Source organism: Podarcis pityusensis (genome assembly GCF_964106645.2).
Source record: "Podarcis pityusensis genome assembly, chromosome: 17".
Lineage (NCBI taxonomy): Eukaryota > Metazoa > Chordata > Lepidosauria > Squamata > Lacertidae > Podarcis > Podarcis pityusensis.
In genome coordinates, this window is record NC_138042.1 from 31,706,020 (window position 1) to 31,731,167 (window position 25,148).

The following is a 25,148-nucleotide window of genomic DNA, read 5'->3' on the forward strand; positions in this document are numbered from 1 at the left end:
AGAAGGGTGTAATGTGTAAAAGATACGTAATTCTCCTTGGTTGAATCTTCACAACCTACCACTACCTGATACCACTGATCAGTTTTTCTTCATTTATTTTCTCCAGTTACTGCTTACAAAATAGAATTTTCAGCTATCATGGAAAAGAATATAAAGTAAACTTCATATTGTGGTGAACTTTTGTACTCTGGACTTCAAACAGAAATTACTTTTTTAAAAAAACAAAACCAGATAAAGTTCTATGCATTTGTTCATTAGTGTCTCGGAACTATGCTGCAGATATGGGGAAAGTTTAAAACTTAGGAAATTTAAAGCCGATGTATCCTTATTGATCCTAGGTAGGTGTTCCCTATGACTAAGGACATATAAAGCTGTAGGCACAGCCCACAACCCCGTTTCAGCCTGGCGTCTGAACCAGCTCACAAAGGCTGTAATTTGAACGCTGAAGAGGAGAGAATGGTACAAACAAGACAAAAAGAAATCCAACAGCAACACGAGGGCCTTGCTAGAAGATCCCAAGTGCCGAAATAACAGCAGGGGAGTGACTAAATCATGAAAGAAATACACTGATGCCCCATGGATCCAGTTTGCATGTAACACTAAGCCATAGTTTAGGCTTAGAAGAATGAGCCACGGTGAGCCTTGTGCTTTCATGCTTTCTCCCTTCTTTCCTCTCCCAGCAAAGCAGGAAGAAGGCTGGATGGTTCCACTTTCATTTTAGATAATTTAGAACTACATCTGAACCCTAAACTGTGGTTAACTGTGGTGAAAACCATACAGCTTTGTAAACTTTGGAACTGCTGTTACAAAAGCTGAAAAGCTAAGTATATTATAGCATAAGCTTTTGTAGGTTAGAATCTGCTGCATCAGAGGCATCAAATATTATTTGCAATCTGATGAAGTGGACTGTAGCCCCCAAAAACCTATGCTATAATAAATGTTTTCCTATTTATGGTGACACTGGATTGTTCTTGATGCAATGGATTAACATAGCTACACCTCTTCTGGAGGTTCTCTCAACAAATGAGAACGTAACGTGGGAAAGTCCTGATATAATTTATGGCGAAACTTCTAGGTATGAAAACGTAAGAGACCACCACATCAGTTTGGGAAATTTCTACCAAGTTCCCGTGCTCTTCTACTGTGCAGAATTTAAGTACATTCACATATCAACTCTCCTTTTCTTCTGAATCGACTAGCCAATGAGGCATTTGGAAACAATTATTTGGAGCAAATAGAGAGGCTTTTCTAGCATATTGGATCAGTCAGTTACCTCCATGCCTTTTAGGACAAAAATTGTTCAAGCCATCTCTCCGCATCCCAGTTTCAGAATATCACCAAGCTCTTTGAGCCATCACAAGATCTGAAGATGTCACAATAAGTAATCCCTGTGAACGTTATTTGTCGGGACGGGGTGGGGGAGAGAGAGAAGGGATCAGGAAAAGAACCTCAAGTTTGACGAGCAGTTGTTTGTGATCACACGCCATGACCAATGGCAAACTGAGGGAGACAAGAGTGCCTTTATCAAGGAGCCCTAAGCAAGCTCATAATTACTGGAAGTTATGAAAACATTACACTCCAGCTAGCAGGAACTATGGGCCACTGTGCAGACGGCATGTCTTTCCTAATCCAATGTGACAGCCTCCCCGACATGCTCAAAGCAGCCCTTTAAAGGATCCTAATGGTTCTGAAATCGTGGCAGCATTAGAAACCGCTTTCAGAGGCGGCATGGGCCTGTTGTTGAGTTGCCCCGGCTCACAGTCCATTCAAACCGAGAATAAACTTCTCCCCTCATCCACATTTGGCAGCACAAAAGTAGAAGATCCAGGACTACATTTTGCAAGTAAACCTTCTCTGCCCTCCAAGAATGTACTTTGAACGCTGGTCTGGTTGATTTGGCAAGGACTGAGACAACACTTAGAATGTCATGCAGCTCTACGCGTCAGGCCCAGCCAGCACCAATTTTTTGAAAGAACAGCCTATTCCAATTCAAATAATTATGATGCTCTTGTCTAGACTTTTTCTGCTTTAGCTCTCTTAAGAGCTCCGAACGCAACACAGCAATTTCAGTTTCTAAATTTGTCGTGCAAATGGATTGAATAGCTGCGGCGATTAAAACAGAGGATCTGCCAGAAAACAAAAAAGATTGCTACACAGGGAACAGTTTTGACACTTTGAAGAAATGGCGCTATTATGACAATGGAGCAAGCACTGACTGTGTTCCCCAAATAATCTAATGGAAATATGTAAGTAGTGTTTGTATTGTTATGAGTTTGTGGATGCCAGATACCTACAATTCAACAAGTAGGGCTGGGTGATATCTGGTTTCCAACTCTCCTTCGCTAGATGGAGACCTGTGACCAACGTTAGCTCTAAAAACAAATGTATCCCTCCATGTACCAGATTAGCAATGATTGCTGGAAGGAGCACAGAGAGAAGAAACACCATGGTGCTCCTGTAGAAGCCTTCGTCTGCCCCACCTGCAATAAAACATGTCTCTCCCATATTGGTCTCTACAGCCACAGCAGGTTTGACTTTACTGCCCAAAGGCCCACTCTTCCATTGTCTCTCGAGACAGATGGATGCCAACAACCTCCATGCAGCACACAAAAATGGTCCTTGAAAAAGCACATTTATGCATATTTTAAACTCCTTTAGGAGACACTTTGCAACAGCTAAAGCTTGAAGTATTTCAACTTCAGCTAAGAGATAATCCAGGATCTGGCCACATGCAGCAATCTAGCTAATCCTGTTATAGAAGGGCAACGCGACTTCCAGAAATTTACAAGGCTGGTTACATAAATCTTCCTTAACACCATTATAGGACAGAGTAAAGATTACAATACATCTCTAACCTAAACATTGTTACATGCTCAACTTTCACTGACTGGATTGGATTGAAGCGGAGCAGATCACATTTTCTCCAGCTTCAAAATGCATTGACAGCTATAAGAAACGAGCTCCTCTTCCCCTCCCCAAATACTTGGCTGTTCACATTTGACCTTCACACACACAGCAAATGTTTTAATGAATCCAGTGCAAAGACTGAGAGACTGCAACTAAGCATTAAAAGCAAAAAGTGTGCTTCCTAAGAGATATCTTAGGTCAAACTGCTGATGAATACCTAAATAGATTTCATTTTCTCCCCAGTTGTTCAACTGAAGTACACCACATACCTGTTGTTGTTGTTTTTTGCAGTCTTTGAAAAACAGACCAATTGCAAACTGAAATATAGTGTATATTATATACATTGTGTACAATATTACCATGCAAGTGGTGTTTGAGAAATTTTGTGTGGAGGGCTCTAAAGGTTTGAAGAGATTAGCCTCAACCATATATAATTTATTGATCAAAAGCAAATTTGAGTATGGAGTAGAATTGAAAATAGCTTGGGAATCTGACAGGTGTGAAATTTAGTGCAGTGGAATGGAAATCTATGTGGCCACATCTCAAAAATTGTATCAGCAAGGTTGCATCATATGAATAAATCTCTCCCACTCAGGTGCTACCCAGTAACAGGGCGAATTGCTCCATTTAAGGTGGCAATGGAATACAGTTAAGACTGTTTGAAGAGGGCCTTTTTAACAGTTAGTGGTATTACAACCTTGCATCCAACCTCCAGCTTACTCTACTTACAGAACACAAGAAAAAGGTAGTGAGTAAGGACCTCATAATAAACCTCTTTGTGGAAGCTCAAAGGTAAATAGGACATTTCTGGAAATCTAAAGGAGGTTTCCCCATTCAACAATGGTACTACAAGACATGGCAGTCAGCAACAGCTGAAAAGCTGACAGGTAGTTGTAGAATTGTTGGGAGAGAAGGGAATGAAATATAGCAGGAGAACGCTCACGAAGTACAGATCCCTTTCATTATGTAAAATCAGCCATAAATAAGAAGTACACCCCCCCCAACTCAATTGCCCAGTAGACTTGATGGCCCTTGTGGTCCCCTTCCAACTCTACAACTTTTATGGGGTTGGGGGGGGGGCGGCTTGTAGAATCTTTACAAGTTTTTGTTGGGACTGTGTTGGGACCACCGATAAAACCATTCATTGCCTGTATTACTTGAAGACTTGACTCAAGATAACTGTTGTTCATTTCAAGCAAACAGTTCTTAACAAAGTATTTACAGGCAATAATGCAATGCAAGTATAAGCATTATGTGGTGGTAGTGGTGGGGAATCACTGCAGTGAAACACAAAGTAGATGACCCAAATCATGAATTGCATGGAGGCAGTAAATAACAAGCCACTGTTTGAAACCAAATTCATGAGAAATAGTATTTTCCATACGCAAGCAACTTGTGGAATCTATTCTAAAGAGGCGTGGCAAAAGTCAGCAAGTTAATTGCAGCCAGATAAAGCAATATTTTTTTAAAAAAATTCAGATTATCTTCACAAGAGGTCATGAAAATTATGGACTGGCCTAACCACTGCTCTGGAAGAGTCCAGGAGGGTGTGACACTATCTGTCAACTGATCAGTGAAATTGGATTTGACACGAACGAAGAGGCAAATATGTCCTGTTAGACTTACTGTTCAGTGGTGTCTTGTGCTACTAGGGCGTGTCACTTTAGGGAATGAAATTTCAGGGAGTGCAAATTTCTCCAGGGAAGGGTCTTAAAATAAGTTTTTTGGTGTGAGGAATAAGTCCGCTATTATTTTTGTGATTGGTAAGTCTACGTTTGACAACGAAGCACATAAACTGGTTCCGGAAAACCAAAGAATTTTAATTTTACCTTCTGAAAATGTCAGGCAATTCATCGTCAACATCATCATAAATATTAATATATAATTGCAAGTACTTGGTGATCATTTTTAACAATTTCTATGCAACACAACACATTATGTTATGTTTTGCAACATAATGTGCAACACATTATGGCATTGCAGGGTTTCAACCCCATTTTAAAGGCCTTGTGTCAATTGTGGAGTGTGTGTGTGTGTGTGTGTGTGTGTGTGTGTGTGTTTGTTTTCAGTAAAACAAAAGTGCTGGTGCCCTACACCAGCCACTGGAAGAATGCCCCCTATTTCTTCTGAACTCTCCCCCTTTCCCAGCTCAATAATTCAAATCTCCAGTCCTGCCGACCTAGTTTATCCCAGGAAGGGAAATGTTTACATAAATATAAAATGCAATGTGCTTTTCATTTATTCAAAATAATATTTTCAGTGCTGTACTGTTTAAACACATGCAAACACACAACCCTAGTATTGAAAAGGCGTATTTATGTTTACTGAACAAAACACATCCATATGCTGCATGAAAACTGTAACGAGCCATGTTCAATTGTATCATGACTCATCACTTGGTTAAGTGAGGTCGGATTGCTATGCAGTTGTTTCTTCAAAAACAGTAGTTCGTGGATTTATTTATTTTTAGTTAAGTCTTATCAATCCATCAGCATAAACAATTTGACTTGGTGGAGAAATACACACTAACTCAGACTCTATGGTTTGCAGTGTGCACAGTTCATTACCCTGGCAGGTTCTCTAAGGACAGTGGAGCAGCAAGCTTTGACTCAAACTGAATTTCGACAAGACTATTTGATAAACATTCTTTTAAAACACATACACACACAACCACATTGGATCCAGGTCTTGTCCTTTAAAATAATTTTTAAATCAAACTTTTAGAAGGCTTGCTGTCCCTGCCTGCTCCTCCGGGAGGTGCTGCTGTCGCCAATAAGGTGCCACTTGGTGGCGCTCAGGAGCTGGTGATAAGGAGGAGGGGGGTCCTGGGTGGAACAGTGAGGAGGGGCTACCACTGCCCCAGGGTCTGGATTGGCAGTTGAATGAGCTTAAAGCACCCAAGAGGGAGAAAAGGTTTTCAAAATGCGTGCATTTGTAGGAGAGCACCAATGGTTGGGGGATAATAATAATAATAATTTTTTATTTATACCCTGCCCTTCCCAGTTCAGAAAACTGGGCTCAGGGTGGCTAACAACAAATTTAAAACACTTAATTGATGCAACAAAAAAACAGCATAAAATACAGCATAAAACGTGAATTACAATAAATTCAGAATTCAAAAATCAATTTAGGGGGAAAATCCATCCAATAAACATTGGATGATCACCAGGACTAGCTGGCTAAATTAGTCCTATTTGGGCCAGCGAGGAGACCAGGGGAGAATTAGCTGTGGGATCCCAGAGCGGGTAACCTTCATGAAAAGGAGAGGGGGAGGGAAGGGGGGGGGGGAGATCAGGCTAAGTTCAAATTGAAAGCCAGGCAGAATAGCTCTGTCTTACAGACCCTGCGGAAGGAAGTTAAATCCTGCAGGGCCCTGGTCTCATGGGACAGAGCATTCCATCAGATCGGAGCCATCACTGAGAAGGCCCTGACCCTGGTGGAGGATAATCTGACTTCCTTAGGACCCAGGACCTCTAAACTATGATTATTCATGGACCTTATTCATGGATAGACAGGTGGCTTTCCCCCTGCTCCTAGAGGAGTTTGTGGCTCACTGGAATCCAGGCACTTCCTTTCCACCAGCCTCTCAGTGGCAGATTTGTAGAGTTGAAAGGCTCCCGTAGGGTCATGTAGTCCAACCCCCTGGAATGCAGTTTTAAAATGGCACACGGTGTGCAGAGAAAGGGTTTTCTCCCTTTCTCGGGACACTGGGAACTTGGGGACCACCCAGCGAAGCTGAATGTTGCAAGACTCAAAGAGAGATGACAGAAAGTCCTTCACGCAGCGCATAGTTAAAACTATGGAACTTGCTTTTCACGGGGGACAGTAATGGCCACCAACCTGGATGGCTTTAAAAGTGGATTAGACAAATTCGTGGAAGAGGAGAGGGCTATCGAAGGCCAGGATGGCAATGATCTGCCTCCACAGTCGGAAGCAGTGATGCTACAGAATACATAAACCACTGGAAGGGAAAGGGCTTTTGCACTCAAATCCTGCTTCCCATAATGGGCATCTGGTTGGTCACGAGGAGAACAGGAGGCTGGACTAGATATAAGGCCATTGGTCGGATCCAGCACACTCTCCTTCTGTTCTTAAGGGAGTAATTATTACCCAAGGAGAATTACCCTTTTTCCATTGCCAGATTTACCATGGACTTTGCAATTGGAAAAAGTAGGAGAATTTTTTTTCAAATGTAAAATAGAAGTATACAGAAAACTATCCATCCTTCCATCTTACTTTAGGTTTTGTTTCATTCGGAAAAGTAAAATTTTATTTTATGGTTTTTCATTGTTTACATTTTGAATTCAATATATATGGGGGCACAAAAATCTTTTAAGTGCTTAGGGCGTCTAAAGGTCTTAATCCGACCCTGTGTCAAGTGACCCACGTTCTTTGCCCACACACAGTTTGAAATCAAACCAGCAAGGGAATGGGCGCAACATGGTCGTGCTGTGTCTTCCCAACTGCCCACAATCATACAAACATCACTTTTGGCAGGGAGCTATGTCCTTACCTGCCCCACACCTGATGTCTTATACGAAGCTGGGTGTAGGGCAGGTGGGTGTAGCTCATCAGAAACTGACTCATGGGGCAAATGAGGAGGACATGTGGGTCTAATTAGGCACATGGGTGGGAGGCTCCCCACCAGTGGGCTACAGAAAACTACAACTCCCAAAGACGGTTTGACAAGTTGAACTGGTTTAACATTCAGGTAGGTAACAGTGTTGGTCTGACGCAGTCGAAATAAATTAAAAAATTGTCCAGTAGCACCTTAGAGACCAACTAAGTTTGTTCTGGGTATAAGGGGCTACTGGATAATTTTTTAATTGGTTTAACATGTTTGCTATTAGTCAATGTGCACTCCAACATGTTGCATTCTTGAACGTATTCCATGATATCCTATACTGAAAGGTGCCCTTCCTAAGTAAATCCATGCCGTGTTGCTATCAGGGTTACTAAGCACTTTGCCAAATACCCTATTTAAGTTGAAAGCAGCAGTTGCCAATGATTAATTAGGAAGTCAAACACAACATGAGGAAGCAGGCAAAACCCAGCTTTCTGCAACTGGAGGAGAGAGATGCATCTATCTACATGTTTCAGCAACCAGAAATTTCAAATGCTGAGGGTCTTAATAGAGTGTTCTCCTATGGTATGGACCTCCTAAGGCCGGGACATTTGCTTCTTTGACAAGAAGCAAAGTTCTGGAATCTCCCTAAGGAGCATTCCAGAGTTCCAATGCAAGAAGCCAATTCAAATATTTTGCCCGCTTTGTGGTCTCTGCCCCCCAACCTCCGAGGAAAGGGGAATGTGGATTGCCAACTAAGAATGATCAAAGCACAGATTGTAGGACGTATAGGACAGTAGGCAAAGAAAACTTCAGTTTCCCTTACCTGGGAGAAACTGAGGCCGTTCAATGGGTGGCATTGCTCCTCTACTTTTTCCACTGCCCCGGTCTGCTTTCGAAGGCGTTCAGCTTCCTGGGCGAGGTAGAGATCCAAGACAGGTACACCACGTGACTTAATGTCCACCTCAGTCAGAGAATTCACCATCAGCATGACCCATACTGGCCTTTTCCTCTCCCAGTTCCCTGCGATGGCATTGAAGAGATAGTCAGCATACAGGCCTTTGCCCCGTTGGTCTGGAGTCATCCAGGAAGGCATCATGAGCTTGACGTATTCCAAGTGGCGCTTGAGCCGGCGGTAAATGTCCCTGGGGAGCACATCCTGAAGGTTTTCGCCCTGTGGCAGGAGCTGGCAACTGGTAAGAGCAGATATTGTGTAGGGATCGGTGAGGTCCAATTCAAAGTAGACAATATGGCTCTGCTGGAAGGCCCTCTTGGAGTTGTCAGGGATAAAATCCCAGACCCGGGTATACGGGACGTGAATGGTACCAAAAAAGTAGGACGGCGGGTCTCTTTTTATAGTCCACAGGAAGGAGTTCAGCTCACTTTGCTGAAGAGAAGGAAACACAACAATGAAAACAGGGCACTATATGGAGAGATAACATGGGAGATCAGCGTCAGTCATATTCAATTGGTGGACAAGTTGTTTGGCTGGGCTCTAAAGTCACTGAGACAGTAGAGCTAGGCTTTGTGATTGCTAATGTTAAATGGCATCAAAACTAGTCTCCCCCCCCTCAAAAAAAATGAGTGGCAGAAAAAAGCATCTTACCTAGACATTAGAATCCAGCAACTATTCCCTCAATGACCAGCTACACAAGAGATTGCAGAAACAGAGAAAGTAATCTTTGGGGCAAGCAGAAGGATTGGCTAACTGGTCTAATGCAAGCTGAAGTAAAAATGGACATTTAAAGTTCACAGCAATAAGCAACGTACACACATATTTTACACGAAAACAATGCATTTCTCTAAACATATATCCTTTTGATAACAGAAAGGTTTGGGGGTTGTTGTTTTTTGTAAAAGCACATAAATACCTACCCCCAAGGTTCTTAAAAAATGTATTTCAAAGAGCAAGAACTTTGGTTTCATTTCAGTAAACGTGCAAGTGATTTTGTAAAACATCAAAGTCCCCAACATTTCCCAATATGAAAAAATTGTAATGCTTCAAACATCCCGTATTTGCTTTTATTAGTTCAAAAATCTAATACTAAGAGACTAACCTAACCTAAAGATAAAGGCAAAGGATTTTTTTTAAACAAAAACAAAAAAAACCAACTATTTTATGTGGTGATAAGATGAATGAAGATAACTGAAAACCCAGAAGGGCGAGAAGTGTCACCTACCCACTTAAAAGCAAACAAAGAGTCCTGAAAGCCGCCACAGGCTTGGAGAGGGTTGGAAGGTCAACACTCCTTTGTTTTAAACAAGCCTGATCTTTATGTGACAAAGAGCACACATAAGGATCCAAGTCTATCTAAAAGACATTGCAGAAAGAAAAGGTATTGCCCCCTGGACCGCTCAGAATTTCATTAACTCCCTTCTCTGTTTTCAAATCTAATGTATTGAAAGCCCCATGATGAGACAAAGACCTGTGTTTGGGATGAATGTCCTATGCAGGGCATTGGTGATGACTGTCAAGACTCTCTGCGCTGCAAATTTAAAACTAAATTTTGTGGTTGGGGTGAGGGGAGGGGAGGTCAGTCAGCTTACACCACCAGAACTGCTCTTCCCTCATAATAGGTTTTTTCTAAACCCTGCATAACAAAACAGGGGTTTGAATGGGAGCAAAAAAAAATGAAACCCAAGCAGAGCGCTTAGGTGGGTATCCCTCAAATACTTTTCTATACAGTGGTACCTCAGGTTACAAATGCTTCGGGTTACAAACACTTCAGGTTACAGACTCTACTAACCCAGTAGTAGTACCTCGGGTTAAGAACTTTACCTCAGGATGAGAACAGAAATCGCGCAGCGGCATCAGGAGGCCCCATTAGCTAAAGTGGTATCTCAGGTTAAGAAAAGTTTCAGGTTAAGAACAGACCTCCGGAACAAATTAAGTTCTTAACCCGAGGTACCACTGTACTTTATAAAGTCAAGAATATTACCACCTTCTTACAACCTGCGGCATAAAATGGGACCTGAGAAACATCTGCAAGACCACAATAAGCAGGTTTACTCACCACCGATGATTTATAAACCAAGAGGCAGCTGTTTCCATCATGATATCTAGAAATAACTAGGGACAATTGCCCTCTTAGACAAGGGGCTACTCTCTCAATGCAGGGGTAAGCCTAAGCCTGGCGTGTACCACTTCGGAGCACAGGTGGGGGGTTCTTATGTGCTCTTCCATGCAGAAAGTGAATAAAAAGCTGACATGTCAGAAAGAACGGTTCTAGCCTAGCATTCTCCCCAACATGTTACTCTTCTATATGTAGGGACCAACTTGCTTTCTTCAATGGAGGGCATTCCTTTATTTGACCCCCCCCCCACACCCCTACAGATTGAAGTGGTAAAGCCCAGGCTCAAGTTTACCATGCCAATGAGAACTAGGATGTAGATAGGACAACATGAGGCCAATAGAAGCCAGGTCTCCCACAGGCTCCAGACAGCGTCAGCCATTGGCATCTATGGACTATGGACAGCTGCCAGACTCTGAGGGAGTGGGAGTAAAGGTAAAGGGACCTCTGACCATTAGGTTCAGTCGTGGCTGACTCTGGGGTTGTGGCGCTCATCTTGCTTTATTGGCTAAGGGAGCTGGCGTACAGCTTCCGGGTCATGTGGCCAGCATGACTAAGCCGCTTCTGGTGAAGCGCATGGAAACGCCGTTTACCTTCCCGCCGGAGCGGTACCTATTGATCTACTTGCACTTTGACATGCTTTCGAACTGCTAGGTGGGCAGGAGCAGGGACCGAGCAACGGGAGCTCACCCCGGCGCGGGGATTCAAACCGCCGACCTTGTGATCGGCAAGCCCTAGGCTCTATGGTTTAGCCCATAGCGCCACCCGCGTCCCTAGGGAGTGGGAGACCAGGGTTCAAATCCCTACTCCGCCATGAAGCTCACTGGGTGACCTTCAGCCAATTCCTGTCTCGTAGCTTAACCCATACCTGCCCCCCCGAGGGCTGAAATTCTGCTGAATTTCATCTTGTTAGTTTCAACCCAGTTTCATATTCTACCAATGTCGTTTTGAATGTTATACCTATTTTCTGAGGCGCTAGCGAACCCTTCGGGTTTTGTGTCACCTGCAGTTTTGATAAGGATTTTCCTCTCCTTCATCTAAATCTGGAGTTGTCAACAAGTAATCCATGGGTGCAATGGTGCCTTCAAGGACTCTCCCTGGAGCCCAAGAAGCCTCTGAGCAAGGTGTTTGAAACCTAACACATAAAACACCCAGAAAACAATTAAAATCACAAATAATAAAAAAAAGATAAAGGAAGGTTTTGCAGTGACTCCAACGGTACAATACAGAGCAAGTAACCAGAACTGCCATAAAGCATGTGCAACAAGGAGTTACAGCAGGTGCTGCTAAGCCTCTTGGGCTTGCTGATCGGAAGAAGAAGAGAAGAGTTTGGATTTGATATCCCGCTTTATCACTACCCGAAGGAGTCTCAAAGTGGCTAACAATCTCCTTTCCCTTCCTCCCCCACAACAAACATTCTGTGAGGTGAGTGGGGCTGAGAGACTTCAAAGAAGTGTGACTGGCCCAAGGTCACCCAGCAGCTGCATGTGGAGGAGCGGAGACGCGAACCCGGTTCACCAGATTATGAGTCCACCGCTCTTAACCACTACACCACGTCAGCGGTTCGAATCCCCACGATGGGTTGAGCTCCCGTTGCTCTGGCCCAGCTCCTGCCAACCTAGCAGTTCAAAAGCATGCCATTTGAAGTGGAAAAATAGGTACCGCTGTGACGGGAAGGTAAACAGTGTTTCTGTGCACTCTGGTTTCTGTCACGGTGTCCCGTTGCACCAGAAGCGGTTTAGTCCTTCTGGCCACATGACCCAGAAAGCTGTCTGTGGGCAAACACTGGCTCCCTTGGCCTGAAAGCAAGGTGAGTACCACAACCCCATAGTCGCCTTTGACTGGACTTAAACATCCAGGGGGTCATTTACCTTTTTTTCACCTTTACAGTTAATCCTGGCTCTTTGTGACAGGTATAAAGGTAAAGGTAAAGGTACCCCTGCCCGTACGGGCCAGTCTTGACAGACTCTAGGGTTGTGCGCTCATCTCACTCTAGAGGCCGGGAGCCAGCGCTGTCCGCAGACACTTCCGGGTCACGTGGCCAGCGTGACGAAGCTGCTCCGGCGAACCGGCACCAGAGCAGCACACGGAAACGCCATTTACCTTCCCGCTATACAGCGGTACCTATTTATCTACTTGCACTTAAGGGTGCTTTCGAACTGCTAGGTGAGCAGGAGCTGGGACCGAATGACAGGAGCTCACCCCACCGCGGGGATTCGAACCGCCAACCATGCGATCGGCAAGTCCTAGGCGCTGAAGTTTTACCCACAGCGCCACCTGCGTCCCAGACTGTGACAGGTATACCTGTCTTTAAATATATTAAATACCTGTTTAATCACAGATCACTCTCAGGCAAACTGTTTATTGAGCATTCATCCCAGTTTGTTTGCACCAAGTTTGAGGGAAGGTTTTATGATGTCGTATCAAGCAATTGCTATGCCATACTTTCCAATGTTTTCCCCATTATTTTCTTACAGCAAAAAAAGTACTATTTAGGGGATAAAACTATTGTTGCACAAGAGTGCCACATCAAAATCACTTTAATTGTGATTTGCTTGTGCATGACTGAATCTCATCTGCAAAACAGCAACACTCTGGAAGTGACTTAAGTCATACTACATATTTTTAGGTGTGCTCCTAAAAACCTGATGTGTGAAAAGGGCCTAGATCTACTTACTTCCATCAGGTCCTTAGCCTGGAGGACAAACGTGGATATAGTTTACTTGGCCTTCTCATGTACCAGTCCTACTGAAATGAATCAGTGCTACATATAACTTCCCCCAATTCATTTTGGCTTGCACACAGGCTTCGAGTGGCCTTTGGCAGCCGAGAGGTGTTCATTCCTTTCAGGGGAAAGCTATTTTGGCTGCCTCACTAATATGTTTTATTTTTTAGGTATTTAAAAATAGATGCAAACCTAATTCAAGCTATTTACAAAAAAGAAATCCAAAGAGTTCATTGCCTCTTGCTGCCCCCCCCCCACCCACAAGGAAAGGATAAAATAGCATTTCTAGGACCAAAACAGGAAGTAACATTCCATTCTAGAAAGAAACGTTTCCCGTGTCATTTGTTGGTAAGCATATTCAGTGTTGCGGGTTCACAGGAATGTTTGAGAAGCAACAAGCTTTTCTCGTTGATAATCCGAATGGGAACATATCTGAATGTAGTACCCTATAACCTGCCATCATTTTCACCTTCAAAGATAATCTGAAAACTGTTTAGTGGGAAACATTAGAGCTACAATACTGCGTGCCAGTATTATCTAATATGTTGGAGAAGCTTGGGTTCAACACACAGGGCAAATTCCTATGTATCAGGAGGGGTGCTGGCTGCTTTGCCTGCCATTCCCCACACTGCTCTTCTAAAAGACAACAGTGGGGGAAGTCAGAACATTAGTGGTTCTTTTCACAAAATGTAGTGGAATTTTTTTTAAAAAAAACAAAAACAAAAAACGGCAGCCATGTAGGGTGAAGTTGAAGGGGGAGAGGCAGTTGGGGGGATGGATGGCAGCTAACGGATTGAGGTTGAATCCTGACAAGACAGAAGTACTGTTCTTGGGGAACAGGGGGTGGGTAGGTGTGGAGGACTCCCTGGTCCTGAATGGGGTAACTGTGCCCCTGAAGGACCAGGTGCACAGCCTGGGAGTCATTTTGGACTCACAGCTGTCCATGGAGGCGCAGGTGTCTACCAGCTCTATCTGGTACGCAGGCTAAGACCCTACCTGCCCACAGACTGTCTCGCCAGAGTGGTGCATGCTCTAGTTATCTCCCGCTTGGACTACTGCAATGCGCTCTATGTGGGGCTACCTTTGAAGGTGACCCAGAAACTACAATTAATCCAGAATGCGGCAGGTAGACTGGTAACTGGGAGTGGCCTCCAAGACCATATAACACCGGTCCTGAAAGATCTTCATTGGCTCCCATTACGTTTCCGAGCACAATTCAAAGTGTTGGTGCTGACCTTTAAAGCCCTAAACGGCCTTGGTCCTGTATACCTGAAGGAGCGTCTCCACCCCCATCATTCAGCCTGAACACTAAGGTCCAGCGCCAAGGGCCTTCTGGCGGTTCCCTCGCTGCAAGAAGTGAGGTTACAGGAAACCAGGCAGAGGGCCTTCTCGGTAGTGGCGCCTGCCCTGTGGAATGCCCTCCCAACAGATGTCAAGGCAATGAAGGCGGCCCTGTTCAGGGAAGTTTTTAATGTCTGATGCTGTATTGTTTTTAATATTCGGTTGGAAGCCGCCCAGAGTGGCTGGGGAAACCCAGCCAGATGGGCGGGGTATAAATAATTTATTATTATTACTATTATTATTATTAGAACCTAAGAACTGGCCCCCACAAAATCAGGGATAGACAATTTAGGAATTTCCTTAACAGAAAAGAAAATGCCGCTTCCAGATGGCCTGTTAGCCAAGCATTCGCTTGTTTGCACAGAGAAGTTAGCAGACACCAGCTATTTATTGAGCCTTAATTTTGATTTGCGTGCAGGGAGAATCCAGGATGCTGTGCCAAGCAAGTATCACCCCACAATTTCCAGTGCATTTTCCTATCGCTCTCCCTATGACCAAAAAAAACCAACTCATCATTTTTTGGTAAGGGGATGGGTCAGGCTTGGTGTGGAAGAGGGCCAGAGCAACTGTGACTCTGATTGACCTGAATTTGCCACTAAGGGATTGAATCATGCCAGAAGAGCCACACCTCTGGAAGCTCCCATAGGTAAAAGTTAATACAGAAGTCCAAGACAACTCACATTATTTGAGAAGTCTGGGTTGTATGCAACTAAGTTTTACTCAGAGTAGACCCAAATTAGTTGTGTCTATTGATTTCAATAGGTCTTCCCCAAATAGAACAAGCATTAGCTACAACCTTCCTCAGAAACCATCTCTAATGGTGGTGTTGTATAGGGTGGTGAAAAGAACAGGCCTTCTCTGCAGTGGCTCCCTGTTTGTGGAATGCTCTCCCCAGTGAGGTTCACCAGGCACCTTCATTATGCACCTTTAGGCACCAGACAAAAAAAGTTCTCTTTAACCAGGCCTTTGGCTAGCTGACATCCAATGTCCTTTGACAATTTGTTGAGGAGGAAGGGGTTATAGGGTTGTTTTTGTTTTTATCATTATGTTGTTGTGTTGTAGTATTTATTTTGTGTTTTTATATTGTAACCGCCCTGAGACCTGTGGGTATAGGGCAGTATGCAAATTAAATAAATAAATTAATAATAATAATAATAATAATAATAAATAATAATGTGCTGGACCGGGGTTCAAATCCAGCCACATGAAACCCACTGGGTGATCTATTTTTCAGCTTGACTTACCTCACAGGGTTGTTGCGAAGAGAAAGCAGAGAGGGGAAAAACATGTACTTGAGATCTTTGCAGGGAAGGGGGCATAGAAAGGTAGTTATTTTATTTTATTTTTATAGAAAGGTAGTTATGATTTGAAAGAAGTGACTGAAACATATAAATGGAGATTTGCTCGGTTTTAAATATAAGGTGCCATACAGAGAGCAAGGCAAGTTACACACAGAATGGAATGGGGTTATGGGAATTCCCCCTTCAGTCAGACGACAGGACCATCCTCTTCCTACAGAACACCCTTTCGAGATAATTCTACAAATCAGAATAACAGGCCCAAATGGACTGCGGGGAAGGGAATCTGTTTCCGACTTCATGCTATGCAATGTCCCAGGTATGCAGCAGGCAAGATGCTGGTCAGGAGGCAGGATCGGGGCTCCAACTTCAAAGCAAGAGAGCAAACTGCTGCTGTCCAGCACAACAAACCATAAAAACATAGCAGACTTACACCTTACATTTTGAGCTTCAGTTCAAAAAAAGTACCCAAGTAAGAAGCACGGACACACATATTGCCATTATGAAGAAGAAGTAGAAGAAAACGACAACGGAACATTCCTGGCCCAAATAATGTTAGTACGAACCAACTTTAGAAGTCTGTGCCAATGCAGAACACACCAACAACTCTGGCTGTGACCCTGATCAAATGACTCCGACAAATACTGTTTGGTGACTTCCTATTACCTGACAGTTCTATGAAGCCAAGAACATTTTGTGTAGGGCATAGCCTCCTTTTTATTTAAAACTACACGAGAGGGTCACTTGCTAGCAATGTGGTAGGAGAGACAGCCCATTTCTCCTCCTACCCTACATCAATCATGGTCACACATGCGCACACCCCTCCTTTCGGAGCAGGCACCCAACTCTCTCCAGAAAGTTTGCTCTGCCCTCTTCCATTCCACTTAAGCCAAGTGGCTTAGCTTCACCCGCTGGACAAGCGCTGCAACTGCAGGACACAAGATTCAGGAGGCACCAGGAAGCAACCATACAGCTATCTCAAGCGTCCAATTTTATTTAAGGGCCAACTCATGGTGAGCTTCTCCATTCAGACAGTGGATGAAGAAGGCTGGCAGATCAACCTCATTCCGCCACAGCTGCCACCATCCATCTGCCCCACACCATCAAAGCAAGAGAGCAAAGGGACAAAGTCAGGCTGAGTGTGTCACTGGCTGCGTTTTAACTTTAAATAATGGTTGCCTTCACTGCAAAGTGGGCTGTACTACAGGCTCTCTTGAGGCCATGTCACCCAGTCACTTCCCATCTAGTGCTCTGGAACTGCACACAGTGCTCTGGAAATTATGGATGCTCCACTGGAGGGGGAAGGAGGGGGAATAGTTTTGTGCAGCAACGGTCTATCATTGGAGCTGCAGACACATACAGTATGAGGTTGGGGCGGGGAGTGGAATGGGAAATATTTGCAGGTCCACTCAGGCAGTGAAGTTCCTAACAACAGCATTACAGTGGTACCTCGGGTTACAGACACTTCAGGTTACAGACGCTTCAGGTTACAGACTCCGCTAACCCAGAAATAGTACCTCGGATTAACAACTTTGCTTCAGGATGAGAACAGAAATCGTGCAGCGGCGGCATGGCGGCAGCAGGAGGCCCCATTAGCTAAAGTGGTGCTTCAGGTTAAGAACAGTTTCAGGTTAAGAACGGACCTCCGGAACGAATTAAGTTCTTAACCCGAGGTACCACCGTATATGCTGGAATTGCAAGGGCAATGGGCATGGATATAAAACATCACCACCTGCAAATCATGTTAAAGGTAGAACCACAGGGCCAGTTTGAAAGGAGCAACACCAGCCCCACAGCATTTTCAGTGGGGCAGAGGCACCTCCACAGACATGTCAGGGTATTAAGTCAAGCCTTTATTGGGGACCTCTGGCACAACTCTCTCTGCAAAACCAGGCTTTATATACTTGACCAATATTCAATATAATATAGTGACTGGGAGCGGCCACCGAGACCACATAACACCAGTCCGGAAAGACCTACATTGGCTCCCAGTACATTTCAATTCAAAGTGTTGGTGCTGACATTTAAAGCCCTAAACCAGGGGTCAGAAAACTTTTTCAGCAGGGGGCCGGTCCACTGTCCCTCAGACCTTGTGGGGGGGTGGACTATATTGGGGGGGGTGAATGAATCCCTATGCCCCACAAATACCCCAGAGATGCATTTTAAATAAAAGCACAATTCTACTCATGTAAAAACACACTGAATCCTGGTCTGTCCGCAGGCCAGACTGAGAAGGCAATTGGACCGCATCTGGCCCCCGGGCCTTAGTTTGCCTACCCATGCCCTAAACAGCCTCCGCCCAGTAGACCTGAAGGAGCATCTCCACCCCCATCATTCTACCTGGACACTGAGGTCCAGCTCCGAGGGCCTTCTGGCAGTTCCTTGCCTGCGAGAAGCGAAGTTACAGGGAACCAGGCAGAGGGGCTTCTCGGTAGTGGTACTCTTCTAAATGTAGAAGGCAAAGAAGAGAGTCCAACTTAAATAGCACTTAGCCATAAAGCTCACTGGGAACTAGGGCAGTCATCTGGGGCAGGGAGAGGGGCGGGGAAAGGGTGGGACTCCTGCACCTTTAATATGGCACTGGAGGAGACTCTTGAGAGTCCCATGGACTGCAAGAAGATCAAACCTATTCATTGTTAAGGAAATCAGCCCAGAGTGCTCACTGGAAGGACAGATCCTGAAGCTGAGACTCCAATACTTTGGCCACCTCATGAGAAGAGAAGACTCCCTGGAAAAGACCCTGATGTTGGGAAAGGTTGAGGGCACATGGAGAAGGGGATGACAGAGGACGAGATGGTTGTACAATGTTCTCGAAGCTACCAGCATGAGTTTGACCAAACTGCGGGAGGCAGTGGAAGACAGGAGTGCCTGGCGTGCTCTGGTCCATGGGGTCACGAAGAGTCGGACATGACTAAACGACTAAACAACAACAAGAAAGCACAGGATCTCTCTTTCTGACCTGGCCACCCTACTGGTGACAGCCTGCCCCTCCCTCTCTCTCTAAACTACTTGACCAAGTTGCTGTGATCATAAAATGGGAGAGGAACCTTCATTTGAAAAAAAGCATGACAAAAACTTAATAAATAAGCAAACATGCTCACCATTGGGTAAAATACACCTTTAAGGTCTAGGTTTCTTTTTTTAACTAATCAGGTGAAGCTGGTGCTACTTAGCACAAGGTGAGTGAATGTGAGCATTTTACCTTCCATTCTTATGGAAGCCGACTTAACACCAAGGAAAGCTACAGGTGGCAATACATTTTAATTAGGAAATAATGAGCTGCCTTTGAACACATTTCACCTCCCACCTATCATTCAGACAGCAATTGCATTTGCTTAATCTATGCTATGGGAAATTAAAAGGGGAGTTTTCAAAACCACAGCTGCAGGTTGAACACAAATGCAGAACCTCACCAAACCCCTGGGCCAAATCCCAGCACTTAAGCACTTCTAAAATACAATTCTCTCCGTGGCAAACCTAAGCAGCCACATACATCTCTCTGCCAGAAGCCAATCCCCACTACAGAACTAAAGCATGTACCTGATTTACCGTACTTACAATAAATAACCAAGAGAATCATCATGAAAGGAAAGAGGAAAACTTGCTTTTCAAAGTGTAAAAATCTCAACAAATGAAACCATGTTTTACTGCTGTACAGCACACTTTAAAGTCCCATCTATTTAGGTGGAAAAGTTTGACGCAGGTATTGAATACTGAACCCTTTCCTCTTCAGATAGTAAGTATTTCACTTCAAGGTCCGGCTTCTATAATAAAATATGACTTACATATGGCAAAGGGAAGTCCAGAGGTCAGGTTACCAGACTTCAAGCAAAACAGGTATCAGATAGGAGCAGCTGTTTGCAGAGGGTGTGCATGCGCAAACAAAACCCACATGCAAAACATGAAGCGTTTAATTTCCACTAATTAGCATTCCTATAGCGCCTTCAAGTGTTCAAAGCACCTGACATATACTGGTAATAACTCCATAATCGTTACAATGTTCCTGCAAAAGTCAGTAATATCATCTCCGTAATCATTACAACGATCCTGTAAATTAGGTCAGTATTTTTATCTCCATGTTGCAGGTGCCAAGGCTAAGTGAGAGCGGCTGGCCTAGAGGTGACGTTATCACAGTAACCCTTACAACAATCCTGTGAAGTAGGTCAGTGTTATTATCTCCATATTGTAGATGGGGAGCGGAGGCTATCTTGAAAGACTGTAGCAGAGGGAATATTCAAACTGTGACTTCCTGATTCATAGCCAGTTTATTAGACTGCAAGACCAAAGCTGTACTTCCCCTTCCCCTAGTGTAGTCTTGCTAAACAGTGACCACAAGCCTTATCACACAGATTCAAACACAGTGGCTCAAATACCATTTATGTGATATACTTGAAAGGGGTGCAATATGTATTAGCAATGTAGCAGGCAATTTCTTCTGTTTTCAGTGGTCCTGCTCCCATGCCTAATGCCAACCAGACAAGAAGATTTTCTGCAGCACCTTGTGCCCATGCCAAGAAAAGCTTGTCCTCTTAAATTTCTGCAAATCAAGCTGCTATTAAAGCCACACCAATAAAAAAAAAATAGCAGCCTTAAGAATCACAGGCAAGACTGCAAGGAGGAAGATGCTCATGCTACTTTGATGTTGCAGAGCAAGCACCAATGTTCAAAGTAGGCAGATATACAGATACGGGCAGAATACCAAGAAGATATTACAGAGTTCCTGAGTGATATCTCATCCACTCCATAATTGAATTTAGGACTTCAGTGTAGAATTAGCGGGGTTCGAGAAACACATGAAATCTTCATCAGTAGTAAATCTGCCAATTTTTCAACCAGTTTATGTCACCAAGGCTTAAATCCTACCCTTGCCTACTCAGAAGTAAGTGCCATTAAATTCAGTGGGGCTTACTCTCAGGTTAGTGGGTTTAGGGATTGCAACCTAAGCCCTTAAACAACAGCTTGAGTCCAGGCATTAGCAGGTGATAATGCTAAAAAGCATCACCTGTTGATTTCTGCAGATAAAAGTGTTGTTAAAGAGTCTTAAGGGGGGGCACTTTTCTGGTCAGCTAGAAATCCTTCCACCATACAATCAGCATCCCCGCCCCACCCCACTCAAAAAGGATTCCTGACTGTAGCCAGGTACCTCCTTTGATCAACTAAGTGCTTCCACATTTGTGTGCAAACCAGGAGTATAGAAATCTGCTACTCTTGCTTTAGAAAAACAGCATTTTTTTAACGAGTTGTTCCTATACAGATACAATATTCCCAAAAATGTTTCAAACTCAACTGAGTTTTGTTTGGGGGAGAATTTGGTAGATTTGAGTTCAAAATGCACTGGGGGAGTCTTTGAATAAAATGAGGCAGGTATCTAAATGCACAGAGAAGCTGACAGTGCTGTATTATTTTTACGGATACTTTTAAATCCTGTTCACCCTGAGAATGTGTGCATGATTCTTGGAGAGACCCACATCAGTTCTGGTTGGTAAAAGCTACCAGAGAAGGCTGGTAAATACTGGTTGGCAAATACTTTGCTGTATTAAGGTAGCGTTCAAAGGTGATGAGGCTTGTACGAAACAAACATTTCCTAGATATTACTGAACTTACTAGCTATCAACCAGTCTCAGCTATGCTATTCTTGAATAAGGCACAGCATGTGCTGGACTTGCAATTCCAGGGATGTCCGATTACCTAGTTTCTCTTCAGTCTAATTCCCATTCTGGTTCAGGGGAAGAAACTGCTCTGGTCACCCTGATAGATTAGCTTTGCTAGAAGCAAGACAGTGGAAGTAAAGCTATGTTGAACCTCACAGCAGCTTTTGATAGAATTAAGCATGGTACCCTTCTTAGCAGCCTGGAGGCACCATCTTACTGCGGTTGGTTCCAGTAACTCCTGAAGGGCAAGGCTCAAAGCAGAACTGAAGGACTTGTGTTCATCATCTCTATGCCCTTAGCTCCTGGAGGAGTCCTGCAAGGATGCCCCTTTCCTATGTTTTTCAACATCTACATGAAACCACTGGGAAAGGCCATCCAGAGTCCTAGGTGAAGTGTCATCAGGATGCTACCAATAACTAACTTAGTTGGTCTCTAAAGTGCTACTGGAAGAATTTTTTTTTATCAGGATGCCAGTTATACCCTATTCTGTTTCTCCTCTCAGTCCAATTCTAGGGGAGCTCCTAAATCAGTGGCTGGGACCAGTGAAGGACTAGATGTGAGCTTAAGCAATATGAGAGATCAAATTAGGAATTCCCTGTTCTAGAGGGAATTGCACTCCCCATAAAAGGAGTTGGTGCACAATCTGAGACTACTGATGGACTTAGCTTGGCTCCTAGAGAGGTGCTTCTGCCCAGCTTCCACTGGTTCACCAACCATGGCCTTTTATAGAGAAGTTGTACACACCTTGGTTACTTTCAGATTAGACTGCTGTAGCACCCTGCATATGGGCCTGCCCTTGAGAAGTGTACAGAAACTATAATTTAGAACAGAAAACAGCAGCACTGCTGCTGACAGAGGATATGATCACCTGCTTTATCAGTTGCGCTGGCTTCCAATTTGTTTCTGGGCCCAATTTAAGTACACAGTTTAAAGCCTTTAAATTATTTTTGGAACAGGTTTTCTGAAGAATCTCCTCCTGAGCAAACCTATTTGCACACTGAAGCCATCAGGCATGTACTCCATGAATGTTAGTAGCATCCATTGTTTCAGATGCCACCATGGTTGTCCACCATTTTCTGTATGCTTAGAGGATGTATATTGACCCACTGGACAAAAGAAAAACACGATCTGATGGTAACCAAGTTCTATTAAAGGCAATGGAACGGAACTGGGGACTAGCTCAAGTCTCATTTATTTCAAGGGAACTACAGTACAGCTTTGCAAAGCTGTGTATGCCTCCTCGAGAGTAACTCCCACTAAACTCAGTGGGATTCACTTCTGAATAAATGCATATAAGATAAAGCTGCTGCTTGTGACTAACTTTTGTTGGACTGAGTCCAGTGGCTCTACAGCTTGTTTTGTTAAATGCCAATTTATTTCTGTCATTGTCAACTGTGCTTCCAGATGACCCACACAGGAAGGGCCTAATGCATCACGATACACTGTTCTAATGTCATGTTAACTGTCTCATGCCCCAGTCTGCTGCATGGCAATAGATCAATATTAACTCGCTTCCATTGAATGCATTTAGAATTAGAATGGCGAAAACAATTTTCAAAATAGTTCTGTGGACTCTGCTATAAATTCTGTGCTGGTTTCCTTTAGCTGTCCTTTTCTGGGATTTCTCCCTCTGCTCCTATCAGCAATGGCCATGATCCTGTGCACAGCTAGGTAACTTATTTTTAACCTATGGGGCTCCAAGAAACAAATGTTAACTCTGTGGAACTGGCAGGCGGCCTGATCTTGTGCATGTTTACTTAAAAGTAAACATTTCAGTGGGCCCAGACTTCCAAGTAAGCATGCATGGGATTGTGGTGTTGGCTGAAATATTTCCTTCCACCTGCAGTTCTTATTAAAAGCTGTTCAGGAGTCAGGCCAGAGCAAGCTTACTCAGAAAGATACTCCACAGAGTTCAGCCTTAGCTGCAGTTCCATGAACATTTGGGAGGAAACCTCTGCTGGACACAGTGGGATGCCTCTGAGTAAACATGCTTAAAGACTGGAGCGAACAACCTTCTTTTCCAAATACTTTTCATAGTATGTCTCAAGGTATCTTCACATTCTGCATCTCAATTAGCATCTACAGGATATGGGATTATAGAGGTCATCCACAGAACAGCTTGGTTTTTCCAATGATCTGTGAAGGCTGCACTCTCTTTTCTACAGGGTTGTGTTTTTCCCCCTAAGAAAAATGCACCCGTTTTTAAGAGTTATGGCAAAGAAAAGTTACTTTAACTAGAGTTTAAGATTTTTCAGCAGCCTGCAAAACGTGGGATGTACGAGGAAGGCTTTAGCGCAGTTAAAACCCTACCCATTTTTTTAAGGTGTGCAAGAGCAAAACGTCTCCCTTAAAAGGAACAGGACATAAAACAAACAGAACAAATGAAGCCCTGATGAGGTGCATTCGGAATGCAAGAACCGCCTGCCAGCCTTCCATCCTGGCGGGATGCTATGGGGAAAGGGGGGGGGGGAGGAGGAGGGGGTTGGAGGAATTGGCAAAGGAGTGAGAAGTGTTAAAAGTAAACAAAACCAAAGAGTGGATGACCCAAACAAACAGCAGGCTGGCACCTCCACTGAACCTTATCTCCTCTCCCCGCTGGATCTCATTAAAGGCACTCTAAATCCCATCAAAGGCTAATTTACACCCCAGCCTCACGTCTTTCTTTTTTTTTAAAGACATCACTCCACCCAAACGACGGCCAAGGCGGACATCACTTCTCTCTCTCAACTTCTAGGAAAGGCGTTTCCCCCGCCGAGGCCGCCTTTTGCACGCAGCTGCTGGAGGCGAGATCCCACGTTGGCAGGTTGGGGTCTACTCAGAAGCAAGTCCTCCCCCCCCCCCCGCCGGCCACTGAGTTCAGTGCAGATGACTCCTAAGGACGTGCGGGGAAGGAACTCGAGGCTGCAACAGATTCCAGAGCAGGAGCCCCCTGTTAAGTGTCTTGCAAAGCAGGAGGAGCAACAAAGAGTCCTGGCAGCACACCTTCCACACGCTCGCAAACTGGCAGTGCAGATTTCATGCACCGGGAGCCAGAAGTCCAGCCCCGGCTGTGACTGGTGAGCCTCACTCCCGGGCAAGGGTGCATGTGGACGTAGCTCTGACACGCTCTCCTGGCGCTTCTGGGCTCCTCCTGCCCCCTCCCCAGCCTATGCCCCCAACACACCCAGTTAAAAGTGCCGCATGACACTGGTGGGGCTGCCTTGCAAGCGAAGGTGGGGTGGGATGAGGCAGCCCAGTTTGCCGGCAGCACTTTTTCCCTCCTGCAAAATCCCTGCTGACAAGTCCAGCACCCAGCGTGAAACTCAGTTTGCAAAAGGAAAAAAGAAAAAAACACACAGCAAAGCAGCAGCAGCAAAACTTTCCCTCGTGCATGCGAAAGTGCGGTGGGTGGATACAACAGCGGAGCAGCTAAGTCCCCCACACCCCACTTTCTGGCGCTGCTCTCCTCCAGCCCCCTAGAAAAGGGAAGGTGCCTTGCACACCCGAGTTTGAGAGACTTCCCCCAAATGGGAGAATATAAGCAAAAAAAAGTCTCGAGGCGACTCTGCTGGCCTCGCGCCATCCTGCCCAAGTTTGCAGGAGACAGTCTCT

The 25,148-nt window shown here is 44.5% G+C and overlaps 1 protein-coding gene across 5 annotated transcripts in view; it reads right to left on the bottom strand.

Annotated features, from left to right (window-relative positions):
- Positions 1–25,148, bottom strand: part of TRABD2A (TraB domain containing 2A) — a 75,169-nt gene that overhangs the window by 42,118 nt on the left and 7,903 nt on the right. For 4 of the 5 annotated variants that reach the window (XM_080986868.1, XM_080986869.1, XM_080986866.1 and 1 more), the window contains exon 2: positions 8,298–8,858. In XM_080986868.1, the coding sequence (XP_080842994.1) occupies positions 8,298–8,858 (561 nt within the window). Of the gene's footprint in view, positions 1–8,297; positions 8,859–9,897; positions 10,130–25,148 lie in introns of those variants that run through there. The other variant, XM_080986867.1, reaches the window with a different exon arrangement.